The sequence below is a fragment of the Lemur catta genome, chromosome 6, assembly GCF_020740605.2.
Source record: "Lemur catta isolate mLemCat1 chromosome 6, mLemCat1.pri, whole genome shotgun sequence".
Classification (NCBI taxonomy): Eukaryota; Metazoa; Chordata; class Mammalia; order Primates; family Lemuridae; genus Lemur; species Lemur catta.
In genome coordinates this window covers 408,387-424,600 of record NC_059133.1, presented here as the reverse complement: position 1 = coordinate 424,600, position 16,214 = coordinate 408,387, and the positions used below count along the sequence as shown (strand labels likewise).

The window sequence follows — 16,214 nt, the reverse complement described above, 5'->3', positions numbered from 1 at the left end:
GAGACATTTTTACAGGTATTTCTTTCTGTCTTTTCTTTTTTTTAGAGGCAAGGTCTTGCTCTGTCACCCAGGCTGGAGTTCAGTGGCTGATCATGGCTCACATGATCCGCCTGCCTCAGCCTGCCAAAGTGCTGGGACTACATGTGTGAGCCATTGTGTCTCACTGTCACAGATATAGGCAAGTCAAAGTCAGTAGTTAAAAATCCCATTTAATCACCCAAAATAGAAAATGTGAATTATCTTTGACACTTCCCTATCAGGGTTGCCAGTCCTACCTTTAACATTCTCAGCGCCCTAATTCTCCATTCCTACAGCACTGCCTTAGTTTAAGCCCCTCAATTTCTCCAACTCCTCCACCACCACAAACACTACCCACTGGCAGGTCTCCTTGTTTCTACCTTTACTGCAACGTGTTTTGTTCTAATGCCTGGTTAGCTATACTGGTCCCCTTAAAATTAGGACAAATTATGTCACCCTCTGCTCAAACCCCAGTGGCTTCCGCCATCATTTAGAGAAGCCAGAGTCTGGCCTGCGAGGCTCTTGCCACCCTGTTCTGACCCCTCCTGCCCTTCCCCTTCGTGACTCTACACCAGCCACAGGCCCCTCTGTGCTGATCCTGCATCACAGCAGGCACCTCCCTCTTCAAGCTTTTGGCTCTTGCCATCCCCTGAGCCAGGAATACTCTGTCCTCAGGTATGGTTTGCTCCCTCATCTCCTCCAGGTCTGTAGTCAAGTGACCCCACTCAGGAAGGCCTGCCTTTGCCACTGTCTGAATTTGCTACCTGCTCCTCCATTTGTCTCTCCCCTTGTTTACTTTTCTTCTCAGCACTTATCACCGTCTGACTTACTATGTGATTTGCACATTCTTCTTGGTCATTGTCTGTATCTCCCTTACTAGACTCTAAGCCCCACAAGAAGGAATTGTGTTTCCCAGTTCTGTTCACTGCTGTTCCAGTGCCTCGCACACTGCAGGCACTCAGTAAGTGCAGTCATGCACCATGTGACATCGTTCCTGTCTAGGATGGACTGCGTTTGTGACGGTGGCCCCATAAGATTATAATGGAGCTGAAAAATTCCTATTGCCTAGTGATGTGGCAGCTGTCGTAACATCGCAGCACCATGCATTACTCACATGTCTGTGGTGATGCTGGTATAAACAAACCTACTGTGCTGCATAGGACTACACATAGTACATGATAATTGATAATAAATGACTGTTACTGTTTATGTATTTACTATACTACACTTTTAATCATTATTTTAGAGTGTACTCCTTCTAGTTGTAAAAAAAAAAAAGTTAACTGTAAAACAGCCTCATGCAGGTCTTTCAGGAGGCATTCCGGAAGAAGGCATTGTTATCACAGGAGATGACAGGTCCATGCCTGTTATTGCTCGTGAACTCTTTCCAGTAGGACAGTATTGATGATCCTGATCCTGAGTAAGCCGAGGCTAATGTGTGTGTTTGTGTCTTAGTTTTTAACAAAAAGCTTTAAAAGCAGAAAAAAATAAAAAATTTTAAAAATAGAAAAAAACTTATAGAATAAGGTTATAAATGTGTGTTTAAAAATAAGTGTTATTACAAAAGAATTTTAAAAATTAAAGTTCACAAAGTAAAAATGTTACAGTAAGCTAAGATTAATTTATTATTGAAGAAAAGAAATTTTAAATAAATTTAGTGTGGCCTAAGTATACAGTGTTTGTAAAGTCTACAGTAGCATATAGTAATGTCCTAGGCCTTCACATTCATTCACCACTCACTCACTGACTAAGCCAGAGCAACTTCCAGTCCTGCAAGCTCCATTCATGGTAAGTGCCCGATACAGGTATACATTTTTATCTTTTATACTATATACTATATTTTATTGCACCTTTTCTATGTTTAGATATATTTAGATACACAAATACTTACCACTGTGTAACAGTTGCCTGCAGTATTCAGGACAGTCACATGCTGTACAAGGTTGTAGCCAGGAGCAATAGGCTATACCATACAGCCTGGGTGTGTAGCAGGCTAACCATCTGGGTTTGCGTAAGTGTACTCTGTGATGTTCACACAACAACTAAGTCACCTAATAACGAATTTCTCAGAACATATCCCTGTCATTAAATGATACATGCTAAATGGACTATTCCAAAAACCTCCTGGTTTCCTGCCAGTTGCTCTGTTCCCTGATCATGCCTCACCTAGTAGTGCATTCCATGTGGGCAGAGATAGTGCCTTGTTCACTGCCAAATCCCCAGCACGGGGCCAAGTCTCTGGTGGGTACTCAACAAACACTGGTTCCTGAGTGAAAGCTCAGAACTGAATCTAATTCAATTCTGGGGTTTTAGCACCTAGCAGAGTGCTGAGATCTGGATTCACTTAAGCATGTAGCAGTAGTAATTGAGTGCCTCCTTATACTTTTCATAAAAATTATTTTTTATTTGTTCGTTTTTTTTTTTTAGAGATAGGGTCTCACTCTGTCACCCATGCTGGAGTGCAGTCAGTATCATGATCATAGTTCACTGCAGCCTCAAACTCCTGGGCTCAACCACTGATTTACTCTTAGGATTATTTTAATAGAAAAGCTGTCCTGAGTGAAGGAGCATGTTATTCTGTGTGCCCTTTCACACACATGGCCACCTGGCACCCCGACCTCAGGCGTGGGACTGCAGCTCTTTTCTATGCCTAGTGGGGCTAAGGGCCTCTGCAGGGTTGTGTTTGAGCCCAGAGGGTGCACAGGGCATACCCATGCATGGAGGACACAGGTGGGCCCTCCTCTCTGGCAGACAGACAGAGGTGGCCGCAGGGAACAAGTGAAAGTTCTAAGCAAGAATTTAAGCCAGGCACGGTAGCTCCTGGCTGTAATCCTAGTACCTTGGGAGGCTGAGGAGGGAGGATCGCTTGAGGCCATGAGCTAAAGACCAGCCTGGGCAACAGCGAGACCCCAGGGGTCTCTACAAAAAATTTAAAAAAAATTAGCTGGACGTGGTGGCATGCATTTGCAGTCCCAGCTACTCAGGAGGCAGAAGCAGGAGGATTGCCTGAACCCAGGAGTTTGAAATTGCAGTGAGCTATGATGATGCCACTGTACTCTAGCCCAGACAACAGAGTGAGACCCTCTCCAAAAAAAATAAAAAAATTTTTATTCCAAGCACCACACACGTGGGTGTGGTGTGGACAGCGATCTCAGAGCCTGCATCACTCAGCAGAGACACACATTTCAAAGCAGGTCACAAATCCCTCATGAATAGTCTCCCAGCCTGGCCCTTCCCTTGCCACCTCTCTGGCCGAAGATGGGACAGGGAGAGGGCCTTCCAGTTCCCAAACAAAACACAAGTGCCTAAGGGCTGAGAGAGAATTACACAGCCTTATTTTTATTAGTTATCTACCAAGAAAAGAAAAAATTCCCTCCCTGCTTCAACCCCACCTCCACCAGCTGGGCCCTCAGGGAGCAGCATCTCCACGGCAGCACCTTCTGCCAAAGCTGTCCTCGGAGCCTGGGCACTTGTGCACGGCCACCTCTCATGCCTGGGAGCCAGCCACAGGCCCCTTCCTCCACAACTTGGGGATGAAAGGGCAGCTGGCATTTCTCCAGCCCTCAGCTGTCCGCCTTGGGAACTTGGAAAAGGTTAGCGATGTCCAGCAGGGCTTGGCGGATGTGGTTCCCAAAGCGCTGGGCATTCTGTGGGAGCCAAGAGCTCAGATGCACCTTCAGGTGCGCCAGCACCCCTGTCCCCACAAGCAAGGACTCCTCCCCAGCCAGGAGGCACCCCATTCCTCAGGCCTGAGCCGGAGCAGGAGAGACTCACCGTCTCTGAGCTTGAGAATTTGCTGGAGATGTGGAAGAAGATCATGTTCTCGCCTGCAATCATGTAGGAAACCCCATAGCCATCGTCTGCCACCTAAGGGCAACATGAGTGGTGAAGGGAAAGACACAAATCAAACCTTGGAGATCCGAGAAGAAAGCGGATGTGCTTGCTCTTCCCACAAGGTTTGCAGGAGGGGCCCTACCCCTACAGACTGCACTTTCCCTGAGGACCACCCCCAGCAAACAGTGTGAAAGCCAAAGAATGGTGACCCCTGCAGTTCTGGACCCCACCCAGGGTTCCAGGACCTCCCAGTTTTCCTCAGGGGCCTCATACTTTAGACCAGTTCCTCTCCAAGGGGGTCTCTAGCCTTCTGACAAACTAGCCCATGTGGAGGTCTCAGTGGGAGACAGCAGCACTCTTTTTTTTTTTTTTTTTGAGACAGAGTCTCGCTCTGTTGCCCTGGCTAGAGTGAGTGCCATGGCGTCAGCCTAGCTCACAGCAACCTCAAACTCCTGGGCTCAAGCGATCCTACTGCCTCAGCCTCCCGAGTAGCTGGGACTACAAGCATGTGCCACCATGCCTGGCTAATTTTTTTCTATATATATTTTTAGTTGGCCAGATAATTTCTTTCTATTTTTAGTAGAGACGAGGTCTCGCTCTTGCTCAGGCTGGTCTCGAACTCCTGAGCTCCTGCGATCCACCCACCTCAGCCTCCCAGAGTGCTAGGATTACAGGCGTGAGCCACCGCGCCCAGCCCAGCAGCACTCTCTTGGGTGAGCAGCACCCGATGTGCTACCCAGTCCCCCGGAAACCAGCCCTGGACATGGTCACGCTCCAGTGGGGAAGCAGTCGGGATGGGTGGGTCCCAGGTACCTGTCTGCCTAGGTCCATAGCTACCATTCTGCTTCCATGTGGGTCCGGTTTTGTTCTCCTCTAAGCAAGGTGCTCCTGCCTCCGGTCTGACCGCGAGGCCCTGGGCTCTCCACTGAAACCCCTGGGCCCCAGAGCTGCCCACCCACCCCCCTTCAGGGCCACTCACAGGGCCAAAGCCACCTCCAGCGCCCAGGTGATGGGGGTACTGGTCAGGGTCAAACATGCGGATCTGGGATTGAGGGATCTGGCTGGTGGAGAGGCGCCATGGTTCCGCGAGCACCTGCAACAGGGAGGCTGCAGTCAGTCAGATGCACTCAGCGCACTCGTCCAACCAGGCCAGGCACTGTCCTGCCAAGGATGGAGGAACGGACGTGAGTGCCGGGGCTCCCTCACCGCGGCCCTGGCCCCCCATGAATCTGGCCACACCAGTCCCCAGTGACCTGCCTGTTCCTCCCCCTTAGCCTCTTTGACACTGTCACCACCTGAGAGATTACATATTTGTCTGTCCCCAGCCCCCCAGACTGCCTGCTCCATGAGGAGGAGCTGCTCTTGCTTGGTCCCAGGACCGCAAGCCTGGGTGGGGTGTGGGCAGGAAAGCCCGCCCAGCCCTCCAGGGCAACTTTAGGGGAGTCGCCAGATAGAGAACAGACTGAGCCCCTGGGCCTAAGGGGGCGGAGGGACAGAGGACACACCCATCAACAACACTGACCTCAGCCAGGAAAGGGGACCTGACCCCCAGATACTTGGAGACCACATAAAGGCAGAAGAGGTGCCTGTCGATCCCAGCCCCTGTCATGGCCAGGCGGTACATGTTCTGGTGCTTCTCTGCAGCTTTCCGGAAGAGGTCTTGGAGGTCTGCTTTCTGGGGGCAGAAGTTGAGGAGTCAAGAGTAGCCCTGACCCTTCAGGCAGACGGGCAGTGGAGAGGACACCTCACCACGTGACTGGGACCCCCTTCGTGGGTGGGGACACTCACCATGTGGGACCCCTCCATCATGGCCTGCACGAAGGCCGTGGATTCGCTGGTACAAGAACGCACAGTCTCAGTCCGTCCCTCCCGGAACATTCTGGTCATCGAGGCCTCATAGGTCAGGCAGAACTTACCCCTGTCCTGGGGTACACAGAGGGGTGAATCTGGCAGGTGGGCACTGGTGCCACCCCGCCCACTCGGCAGCCCCGGGAGGCTCCTACCCGAAAGTGAGCCAGCTGCAGGGCAATCTGCACGAAGGCATCAGGGCTGGTCCGACACTTCTTGATGAGGCCTTTGCCAAAGGACAGGAACTGGAAGCAGTACAACTCCACGTCGTCCGCCAGCGCCTTGGCCACCTGGTAGGAGCTCTCGATGACTGCCTGGCACTGCCGGAGACACGGAAAGGGTCAGCTGGGGCTAGAGCTCTCCAAGCAGGACTCTGGGTCACATCTAGGCGGCGTGAAGTTCAGCTGAGGAAGGGCAAAGCTGGCCCCAATGTCTTTAGGAGGAGGGGCCGTGAGGACAGCCTGGGGGACTGGCCTCCGGGTCCAGCCTGAGCTTTGTGGGGAAGAGGGAGGCGCTAACAGGTGCTTCACATCATATGTTTTTATCCACACATGGCCTTGAGGGGTCTTTGTTCTGGATGCCAGTGTGGACCCTATCCAGCACGGTGAGAAGTTCCTGTCCCTTCCCCTGAGGGCCGGGCCGGGTGGTGGGGCGCGGATGGGAAGGGGAGGCAGAGTGACTTAGGTGCCCCTGCCCCACCTGCTTAGGAATGTCCCACTGCAGCCGCAGAGGAGGTGCCAGTGCGGAGTTCGGTTTCCCCAGGCAGTGCCCGGTCTCTGTGTAGCCCAGGTGGAAGCTGTCCGTGCCCAGGGCAAACTGCAGAAGGAGGGTCAGACTGAGAGGCCAGCCTCATCCCTCCAAGCCTGCCCTGCAGGTCCCCTCTCCAGGGCTGTTACCTCCCAGAGGTGCCCCATAATGGGGGCATCTGCCCATGCATGTTCTGCGTTGAGACCCAACTGCCCGTTCTTGAAGGAAATGAGAGTGAAGGACTTGTCAAACCACCTGCAGGAGAAGTAGACACAATGACAATCCAAGGCTGGGGACGTCCCCAAGAGCCTAACCTACAACCCTACCCCTAACCAGCTAAGTCTAACTGTCTAACCCTGATCTGATCCTAACCCTATCCCTAAGCACTAACCCTAAACTTAACCCTAACCCTATGTCTATCCCTAACCTTTAACCTTGACTGTAACCACTAACCCTAAAAGTAACCTCTATCCCTAACACTAACCCTAACCTCCAGCCTCAAGTTTAACCTCTAACTTCTAACCCTAACCTCTAACTCTATCTCACTACTAATCATAACCCTAACTTCTAATCTTAATCCTTTAATCCTAACCCTCTAACTTCTAACTTTAACCCCTAACCTCCAACTCTAACCTGTGGGGCTGGGGGTGCCGCACCTGTTGTAGCAGTTGCCGTGTAGCAGGGCCTTGCCGTAGAGGCTGAGGCTGGCCTCGTCTTCGGGGTCGTAGTGGTAGGACTCCTCATCCAGAGCCACAAAGAAAGCAGCACGCTCGATGGCCTCCAGGGCAGCCTTGTTCTTGCCGGAGCTGAAGAAGGCCTGGCGTGCCTGTGCCCACTCCACCCTGCAGCACAAGGACCTGGGGTGAGGCGCCTCCCAGGACCTGGCTGGGCCTGGAGACGGGGGAGGCGGGGGTGCCGGCTGTCTCTCCACGCACTCCCACCTAGCTGCCACCTGCTGTCCCACTGATGTCACCGCCAGTGCCCTCCACTACCGCAGGTCCTGCGCACCCTTCTCCTGGTGGCATCTCCAGCCCCAGTTCCAGGGTGGCAGGCAGGGCTGAGCTCCTCTCCCCCGAACCGCAGTCGGGACAGCCCTTCCCACAGGCCGGTACCTTCCCCCCGCAGTGAGGGCCGCCAGCCTCTCCTCCCCAGGCTGAGGCAGGGAGGGGTCGTCCAGGATCCTCTGGAACTGCATCTCCAGGTCCCTAGGCCTGAGCAGGCGGGCGCCCTCGTAGAGCCACACCTTGAAGAAGCGCCCCTTGTGGTAGACAGCCACGTGCCTGCTGTCCGAGAGATGCTGCAGCACGTCTGTGACAGAGGCCACAGCGAGCTGAGGCAGGGCCATGGGGAGCACCGTGCACCCCAAATGCGCTCTGGGAAGGGTCTACCTCCCTCACGCTGGGTGGCCCCAGGTGGCCCCTGCCACTCCTGCTCTGCCTTGGGCCTTCCTTCCCCTGGGGGCCCTGTGCTGGGGGCTTCCAACAACAGTCCTATGAGGTCGTTCCCAGAAGAGGGAACCGAAGCCGGGTAGTTATGCAAACTGCAGGAGACGTTGCCAGAAGCAGGGAAGGCTGCTGCCTCTGCCGGCCCCTGGGTGAGCCCCTCCCTCTTCCTCCGCAGGCTCCACGGAAGGCACCCATGCTCCTCCTCAGCACACGTAGGACACCTCCCGCTGCTCTTTACTCACAGGACTACCTTTCCCGCACACAGTGAGCCCCTGCAGGGGAGAGGCCCTGTTCTGAGCCCCTTGGGGTCCCTGCACCAGCATCAAGCCTACAGATAACAGATGTCCAGTATCTGTCACAGACTGACCACTTTTCATAGTTTCACAACCCTAGACACTGGGGATGCTTGGTGACAGGCAGATGGCGGGGCACCTTGCCACAGTGGGCCGCAGCTGTGAGGGAAGGGCTTGGTCAGTGGGTGCCTGGCTGTGGCCTGGTACCTGTCTCCTTGCCGGGGATCCTAGTGGTGTTGAACATCCTCTCCATCTGATAGGAGCACATGGGCACAATGCCCAGTGCCATCACCTGGAGGAAGGCCCAGCACAGCTCAGAGTCAGGTCTCCTCTCCTGTCCCACCCTCAGCCCTGACTCAACTCACGGGCTTGATCTCTTCACGGTCCAGTTTACGGCGATACATGATCATGGCATGGATGATGTTTCCCAGGCGGGCTGCCTGCACATCTGTGTTGTTGATGAGCACGAGGTCCTGCAAAGAGAGCAGAGCCTGCAGGGTGGGCACCTCTGTCTAGAGGGGGTCACCTGGGTCTCACTGGCCCGAGGACCAGCCTATCCAGGGACCTGAGGTGTCTTGTCTCCTTCTCCAGTACATCCTGCACACACTGTTAGGGTGAACTTCTAGAAATGCACAAGTGACCCCATTAATCCTCTGCTCTAGCTTTGGCCCAAGCTGCTTTTTGATAACCTATTTTATTTATTCATATTTTACTTATTTTGCTTTGAGAAAGGAGTTGTACCACTAATAAATTGTTTAAAATCTCTGGTATGGGCCAGTTTTGTAAGAGTTTCTGGAAGGACAGCTTGTGGCAGTGTTCCAGCCAGCTGCCCTGGACAGTGGGAGGGAGGGGCACACTGTGCTGGCGGGAGGCTGGCCGTGGAGGCCCAGAGTCAGGAGGAGGCCCAGTCACATGGGGAAGGGGAAGACAGTGACTTCTTGAGCTCTCAGAGAAGCCTGGCCCTCGTTCTGCGGTCTGGCTCCACAGAGGCATGTTTTAGAAAGTTCCCTGGTAATGGTGTCAGGACAGTTGGAAGCTGTGGCCGAGAGGCCAGGAAGGGAACCAAGAGAGGAGGTGACATAGCCTGAGAGACTCAGCAAGGTGATGACAGGCTGTGGGGTCTCTGGATTCTCCTCATCCTCAGAATCCCCATCTCTCCTAAGTTGCTTCTGAGCTCCTCTCCCGAGATCTCTCCTACTTCCCTCTGCTTCAGGCCTTGCTCCACGATGCCCACTGGCCCACGGCAACTGCCATCAGGGCTCTGGGCTATCCTCCAGGTCTTCTGCCTTGGAGCTGGGCACAGAGCTAAGCACACACAGGAGCCCTGTGGGGCTCTGGTTCTCACCATGACATAATAGTTGCTGTTCACCATGAGGGGGCTCCTGCCTCGAAGGTAGATGTACTCTTCCCACCAGTCACTCACCTGTGGGTGGGCAGGAGGTTAGAGCTGCGGAGGGGCAGCCAGGACACAGGGTGGTGAGAATGAGCCCAGGAGGACAAACTTACATAGTTAGCTGCCCACCACGACTTGAGGACCAGGTATTTCTGCAGCCTGGGAGCAGTCTTGTCCTGGAATTCTTTGGCCAGTATCTCCATGCGGTAGTATTCCTCATCATCCAACAAGGGTCGCACAGATTCTAAGTACTGTCCAGCCAAGTTATCGTCACCATGGGGGCCAGAAATCAATGGCTACCTCTGTCTTAATCTTCTCAACGCTCCCTCCTCACCCAGCCCCATTACTCTCAAGCCCAGAACAGTCCCTTATGTTTGGACAAGTCCTCTGAATCCAGCCTCCCCTGTCCACTGCAATGCTTGAGCCCGGCCCTCACCCGCCGAATTGTGGCTGCCACTCTGGGCACGGGAAGCTTGGGCAGAGATGTCTGAAAGCTGTAGAGCATGGGTCGTCGGCTGCATAGAAGACGGATACAGATCTGGGGGTACAGAGCAGAGTGCTGGGGTAGGAGCCAGTGGAAAGAACGGAAACAAACCAGCAAACACTCAAGACCCTCAGAACCACCCTGGCCCCTCTAGGACAAACCCACATGCCAGGCACCAGTGCTCCATCTGCCTCTCCCCACCCCCGCTCAGAACCCCAAAGGAGGCCCCTAGGATCTCAGCCCAGATGCCCAAACCCCTCCACCGGCTTCTGCTCACAACCCAGATCTTGGTGAAGTGGCTGGTCTGGCCATGCATCTCAAACATCCACCCGTGGTAGCAAAGAAGCAGCTTCAGGGTTTGGCGGAAGAAGAAGATGCCTGTCACCCAGACCCCCGTGGAGAAGATGGCCATGCTGAGGAGTGCTCGGGTCTGCGGGGTCTGGTAGGGGCCACACCTACCGAAGAAGGGGCGAGGGCTGCAGGGGGTCGTATTGAGGCCAGCCGTGGGGAAATTTTGACTCCACAGCTGACGGCTGTGAGCTGTCTCAGGGGAGGCACCAAGGGGAAGGAACTCCCTGGGCACACTCATGTCTGACGGCGTCAAACACGAGCTGACGTGGGTCTGAGACCATGGGGTCCTGGCGGGTAAGGCTACTGTCCCGTATCTGCCCAGCTCAGGATCCTTGGCATTGGGAGCCTGGCCCAGCCCTCCCCCGTGACACTTGTGCCCTTCGGCCCGATTCTTACCCCCGAGGGAGGTATCTCTGGATGCAACCAACCAGCCCCAAGGAGATGTCCATGTTGCAGTAGGAGGAACCCACTGTTGTCATGACGACGACCAGCCAGCTGGTGGGGCTGCCTGGGTACACACCCCTAAGGATGCCGTTCTGTGGGGCAGAGACAGGCACTCTTATGGAGAAAGGGGGTGTGAGGTAAGCAGGCACCTGAGAAGTCTTGGGAAAGGGCTCCTGTTCTTTGCCGGGAAGGCTTTCTCCCTTCATCCACCTGCTGTGCTCCTGTTACTCCTCCACACCTTCGCCTCACTGTGTCCAGCCACACCCTGAGCACCCGTCAGGTGTCGCACACTGGCGCCTAAACCCAGCAGAACTGCCAGCCAAGGGGGTGGTGAGGGACCCTGACAATAGGGTAACAGCTGACACCTGGCCTCTGCCTCAGCTCTGAGGACTCTGTTCTGCACCTGCTGGGAGAAAGAGATGGGGAGAGCCACCTGTGCCCACCTTGATTCGAATCAGGCGTTTCTTCCAGGAGTTGATCCCAGCCAGGTAGATCTGTTTCAGGGCCTCCCGACTGAGCCGGAAGTCGACCCCTTCTGGGGTCACCGTGAACTGGAAGGCCACAGCCTGGTGCGCTTCTGCCATCCTGGGGGTTGGTCGGCACCTGGGAGGGGGCAGGAGGGGGCGCGGGCGCGCTCAGGCCGGCCCCGCCCCCGCCCGCCCGCGGCCCCGCCCCCCGCCCGCGCCCCTGGCCGGGAGCCCAGCCGGGCCAACCGCCGCGGGCAGAACCCTCACGCCCACGGGGGCCCACGGGGGCGCAGGGTCGCAAGGGTTCGAGCCTTGAAAGCTCCGGGAGCCCCAGTGACAGCCAAGGGCGGCCTCGGGGCGGCAGCGTCAGCGAGGGGAGAAGACAGGTGGGGGGACACATGCCCCAGGAAGCGGAGTCAGCCTGGACAGAGGCGGGGTTCGGGCGACCCCCAGCCCAACCGTGCCAACCCCGGCGCCGGCACCCCCTTCACTGGCCCCTACTCACAGCGCGGGTTCGCTCCTGTCCGTGTGAGGCTGGCCACTCTGGCCCGTGTACCCACGTCCTTCAAGCCTGGCCACCCCCGCCCCGCCCTCCCCGGAAACCTGACACCCACTCCCAAATTGGGGCTGAGAAAACAGATGTGGGGCGGGAACCAGAACCCCCTTCCACCGTGGGAGTCAAGAACGGGGCGGGGTTTCCGCACACTGAAGGCTGCTCAAAGGTCTGGGAGCCTGGGGGCGGCCACAAAGGGTCTCACGTGAAGACGGAGGCACTAGGGCTAAAAATAGCAGAAAGTAGGGGAAAGGTCACCAATGTGTCTCAGCTGTTCCCAGATCCCTGGTGCTCCGGGGTGGCAGTCCGCCTCCAGAGCCCTCTTTGTACCCTCATCTCTCTCCAGTCCTCCTAATATTTATTATTGCTAAGCTGGAACCAGAGGGGAGGGGAGGGATAGGCGACCTCGACTGGCAGAGTGACCCTCAACCACTTTCAAACCCGGAGTCCTGAATAGAGAGAGCAGTGGTCGTTGTGTGTTCTTGTTTTGGTACTTTCTGCTGCTTCTGAGCAGGGCCGGGACAGGGTGTGAAGGAAGAAGCATGTTTATTGTCTTAAGGTACACAGCACAGGGGCTCCCTGCCCATCAGAGGACGTACTCAAACTCAGGGAGAGGTCAGCCTCCTCAACCCCAGTCTCCCTTGGGGCCTCAGCCCAGTCCCCAGGGCCTTCTGCTCTAAGCCCTTCCCTCCAAGGTCCTGCCCTGGAGGCTCGAGGAGAAATCCAAGGACTGGGAGGGTGGAGAGTCAGGATGAGGGGTGGAAGCTGGTCAGCTGCCCCTTCTGCTGGAAGTAGAACTGGAACCGAGACTGGGCATACTCCTAGGGAAGGAAACCCACGCCACACAGTGGTGAGAAGGCCTGGGACAAGCACCCTGCAGCCACCTGGGTCTGCCCACAGCCACCTGGGACTACCCAGGTTTCCTGGAGGACATGTGGCCCTACTGCTCCCCATGCCCCACCCAGCACTCCCCCCTACCCACCGCAGGGTTACTTACCATGTAACCAAATTCTATGGTGGACATGGATGCCTGGAGGATAGACCACAGACCCCAGAAGAAATGGGATGCCAGAGCATACCTGGGAGTAGGGCAGGAAAAGCAGGGGCATTCAAGAGTACATCTGGCACTGCTTGGATCCCCTCACCCAGGCTGGTCAATCCCCAAAGCTAACTTTCTCTAATGTCTTCCCCAGTGGGGGAAGACACGTCACCCTGACTCTTCCTGCTCTCCAACTGTTCCTCCCTGCCAGCCCCAGACCTCATCTTCCACCTCTGCCCCACTCTGCACTGGATCCTTATCTGCAGCTTGCAAACTCTGATCACTTCTTCTTCAATCCCCTTTCCCTCTGTGCCCTGCCCCACCTCCACCCTGCCCCTCCTTCCTCACCGATTGACCTCTACCAGCAAATCTTCTTCCAGTCTTCTCTGCTCCTCTTGTGAGAGGGTCTCACCTTTCTTTACCTCTGCCAGGTAATGGCGAATAAAATGGAGCTAAGATCAATGGACAAGAGTCAGGAACTGGGAAAACTATGGAGTATTTCCCAGTTAACACTCTTTCTGGCCATGCCTTCCAGACTTCACCTCACTCCTCCCTCACAGGATGAGTCCTGCTCCCCAGCCTCTGGCCTGCATACCTGCTGTCCTTGAGTGGGGTAATCTGTGGGCCTGGCTTTGTAGAAAGGCCATTCCTCATGAGTATAATCATAAACCCATTCACAAAAATGGTTCCCGATGTCAAAGCCCCTGCAGGAGGAAGGTGGACATTCAGTCCCCAAATACCCTGGGCAGCTGGAATGCAGAGATGAAAGCCTGGTCTGGTTTCCCAGGGCCCTATGGGAACAGATCTATGGGAAGCCATCCTCCCACCCTCACCTGTAGTTGTAACTGCTGTACTCAAAATCCACCAGCATGAGGCTGTCAGCATTTTCTGGCTCTGAGAGCAGCAAGATGTTCCCTGGGGGAATGGGGTGGGTTCTGGTCACTCCTGGGCCCTCTGGCTCCTCCACCTTGGGTTGGGAGACTCAGATGCCTTCTCCTACCTTCCTGGATGTCATTGTGGCAGAAGACCACTGGTGATGGGGTAGCGTCTAGTAACTTCCTGCAGAGGTATGGGGGCATGGGGTCCTCAGTAGGAGTGACTAGAGGAGGGTGAGAACTACCCTCCTAGGCCAGGCCTTGACCCCAGCCCTCAACAAATACTGGGTGGGACACTATCAGGTGCCTGGCACCACCTCCTGCACTCTTCTGCCCCCACCCCTGCTTTCTCCACCCCTGTCCTGCCTGCCCTCACCTGAGGTTGCCCATCTCATCCTTCAGGCTGTACATCTCCAGTAGGTTCATATGGGGGAGGCTGGTTGAGGGCAGGTCCTGGATCTGCTTTAGGTACCTGAAGCCCAAAGAACAGGATACTCTTGCCCTGCTATCCCTCCCCTCTTGTGTCTACCCCTCAGGCCAGACTATCCCACCCATTTTCCTGTCACTGTGTGACTTTTCTGGCAAGTGTTTGGAAGCCTGTTCTGTGAGAGCCCATGCTAGATACTGGGATACCTAATCCACTCAGCCGGAGGGATAGACAGGGCACAGACATATCCAGTCACAGCCCGGTGTGGTTAACTGCTAGAATGAGAGTTCAGCTCAGGTGTGCAAGAGCCCTGGGGAGGCCCCTGACTCACCGCTCCATGGTCCCAAACAGCCAGTGGGGCTCCTTGGTGAAAGGCATCTCCATGCCATGGAACTGGGCCATCTTCGTGGCAATGGCTGCTGACAACACCGGCTCTCGAAGCTCTCGAGTTTTCAATGGCCGGCTCTGCACCCAGGAACCTCTCAGGGTGGTGAGGGGGCTGGGGCAGGAGGGGGAAGGGCTGGGGGAGTGGGGGGAGGTCAGGGTTTGGGGGAGAATTCCCTACCTGGGGTGAGGGACGTGAAGGCAGACACTGGGGAGGGGAGGGTTGGGGCAGGTGCCTGGGGGAGGAGCGGGCAGGGCTGGGCGCGTACTGGGATGTACTGTTCCAGTCGGCCCTCTGGGAAGACTCCATAGAGCTGGGGCCCCAGTGACCGCTCTGCAAGGATGGCGAACATCACGCTTTCGAGGACCAGGGAGTCCACGCCCTGAGGGAAGATGGCCAGCAAAGGGGCGGAGTCAGGAGGGGCGGGAGGCAAAGTGGCCCCGGCCCCCGGAGGAGGGTCTGCTTTCTCCGCCTACCAAACCTGGGGCTTTCTGGTCCCGTTGCCCGAAGGCTCCGGAGCACGGGCTTTATTATAATAAGGTACAAATTACTCAGACCGTGAGCCTCAGTGTCCTCAAATGCGCAGTGGGGCAATACTACTTCAGTGACAGGTCTTAAAGCCATTGCCGCTGGGGCCTGCACTGCGCCTCACCTGCAGGATGGCCCCATACAGCCGCAGCAGCACCTCCCGGGGCTCCTCGCCAACGCTGGGCAGGTGGTCCGGGAGCGAGCAGCGGAAGAGCAGGTTGCTGAGGCCTCCGCTGCAGACCCACACCAGGCGCGCTCAGCCCGCGGTCGGCCCCCGGTCCCCTCCCGGCCAGGCCAGCCGCGGACCCGCCCCTGCCCCGCCCCCGGCGCGGGCACTTGGGGACTGCAACAACAAGGAGTGTCCTGAGGGCCCCGAGGATGACTGCGACCCCTGACCCCGGCCCACGCAGCAGAGAGGCTGACCCCTGACCTCCCACCTCACGGGGTAAACCCTCAGCTCCTCAGGCGGCACTCGGCGCCAGGCCCCGCCCAAGTACTCCCGGCACCACTGGTAGGCTCGGCGCTCGGCGTCACGGGACAGCGACGAGAAGCGCCGCCGGTTCGGGGCTGCGTCCGGGCTCTTAGACTGCCGCAAGTTGTCCTTGGCCAGGTGGCCGCCAACAGCCCCGCCTTCGGCCACATCAGTCCCCTCCGCCGCCATGGCGCGGACTCGGCGGGGCCCAACCCCCGGCAGCGCTCCGCTCCCTTCGGACGGGCTCGGCTCCTTCCGGCCGCGCTCGGCTCCGTTTCCGGCCGGTCTGCGCTTCTCCGGTTATACTCGGGTCTCTCCGACTCTATTCGGCTCTTCGCGGCGGCGTTCGGCTCTGTCCGCTATCCTGTTCCGGGGGCTCTTTCCGAAGGCCGAATTCAGCAGGGGAGGTGAGGGGTGGAGCGGGGCGGGGGGGGGGGTCTCCGTTGTGCCCCGCCCCTATTAGGAGCAACAACCAATGGCTTGTCTCTTTGGGGGCCTGATACACCCTGTGGGCGGGGCCTCTGGAATGATTAGCCGCTGTTTGGACGGTGGCCCGGAACCAAAGAGATGGATGAGCCAATCAGAAGCGTCGAGAGAGCGGGGTGTCACGT

The 16,214-nt window shown here is 56.5% G+C and overlaps 2 protein-coding genes across 5 annotated transcripts; both read right to left on the bottom strand.

Moving 5' to 3' along the window:
* Positions 1–3,336: 3,336 nt before the first annotated feature.
* On the bottom strand, positions 3,337–11,903 carry CPT1B (carnitine palmitoyltransferase 1B). 2 transcript variants are annotated; one of them, XM_045555304.1, is made up of 19 exons: positions 11,830–11,903; positions 11,301–11,460; positions 10,810–10,949; positions 10,340–10,517; positions 10,015–10,116; positions 9,692–9,829; positions 9,531–9,608; positions 8,551–8,658; positions 8,393–8,477; positions 7,560–7,755; positions 7,104–7,289; positions 6,597–6,702; positions 6,400–6,516; positions 5,856–6,020; positions 5,641–5,775; positions 5,375–5,527; positions 4,832–4,945; positions 3,793–3,885; positions 3,337–3,665 (listed from the first exon to the last, which is right to left on the bottom strand). In XM_045555304.1, the coding sequence occupies exons 2-19, from the start codon at positions 11,439–11,441 to the stop codon at positions 3,582–3,584; spliced, it is 2,319 nt and encodes a 772-aa protein (XP_045411260.1). In that variant the 5' UTR covers positions 11,442–11,460; positions 11,830–11,903; the 3' UTR covers positions 3,337–3,581. The 2 variants fall into 2 exon arrangements, with proteins under 2 accessions (XP_045411260.1, XP_045411261.1); XM_045555305.1 differs by lacking the exons at positions 3,337–3,665; positions 3,793–3,885 and having other exon boundaries at positions 4,925–5,013.
* A 111-nt stretch (positions 11,904–12,014) lies between these two features.
* Positions 12,015–16,003, bottom strand: CHKB (choline kinase beta). 3 transcript variants are annotated; one of them, XM_045555307.1, is made up of 11 exons: positions 15,569–16,003; positions 15,256–15,364; positions 14,872–14,985; positions 14,550–14,683; positions 14,168–14,263; positions 13,917–13,975; positions 13,750–13,831; positions 13,512–13,620; positions 13,265–13,368; positions 12,875–12,956; positions 12,015–12,103 (listed from the first exon to the last, which is right to left on the bottom strand). In XM_045555307.1, exons 1-11 carry the CDS (start codon positions 15,790–15,792, stop codon positions 12,098–12,100), a joined length of 1,119 nt encoding a protein of 372 aa, XP_045411263.1. In that variant the 5' UTR covers positions 15,793–16,003; the 3' UTR covers positions 12,015–12,097. The 3 variants fall into 3 exon arrangements, with proteins under 3 accessions (XP_045411263.1, XP_045411262.1, XP_045411264.1); XM_045555306.1 differs by lacking the exon at positions 12,015–12,103 and adding an exon at positions 12,407–12,698 and having other exon boundaries at positions 15,569–16,000; XM_045555308.1 differs by lacking the exons at positions 12,015–12,103; positions 14,168–14,263 and adding an exon at positions 12,407–12,698 and having other exon boundaries at positions 15,569–16,002.
* Between the last annotated feature and the right edge of the window lie 211 nt (positions 16,004–16,214).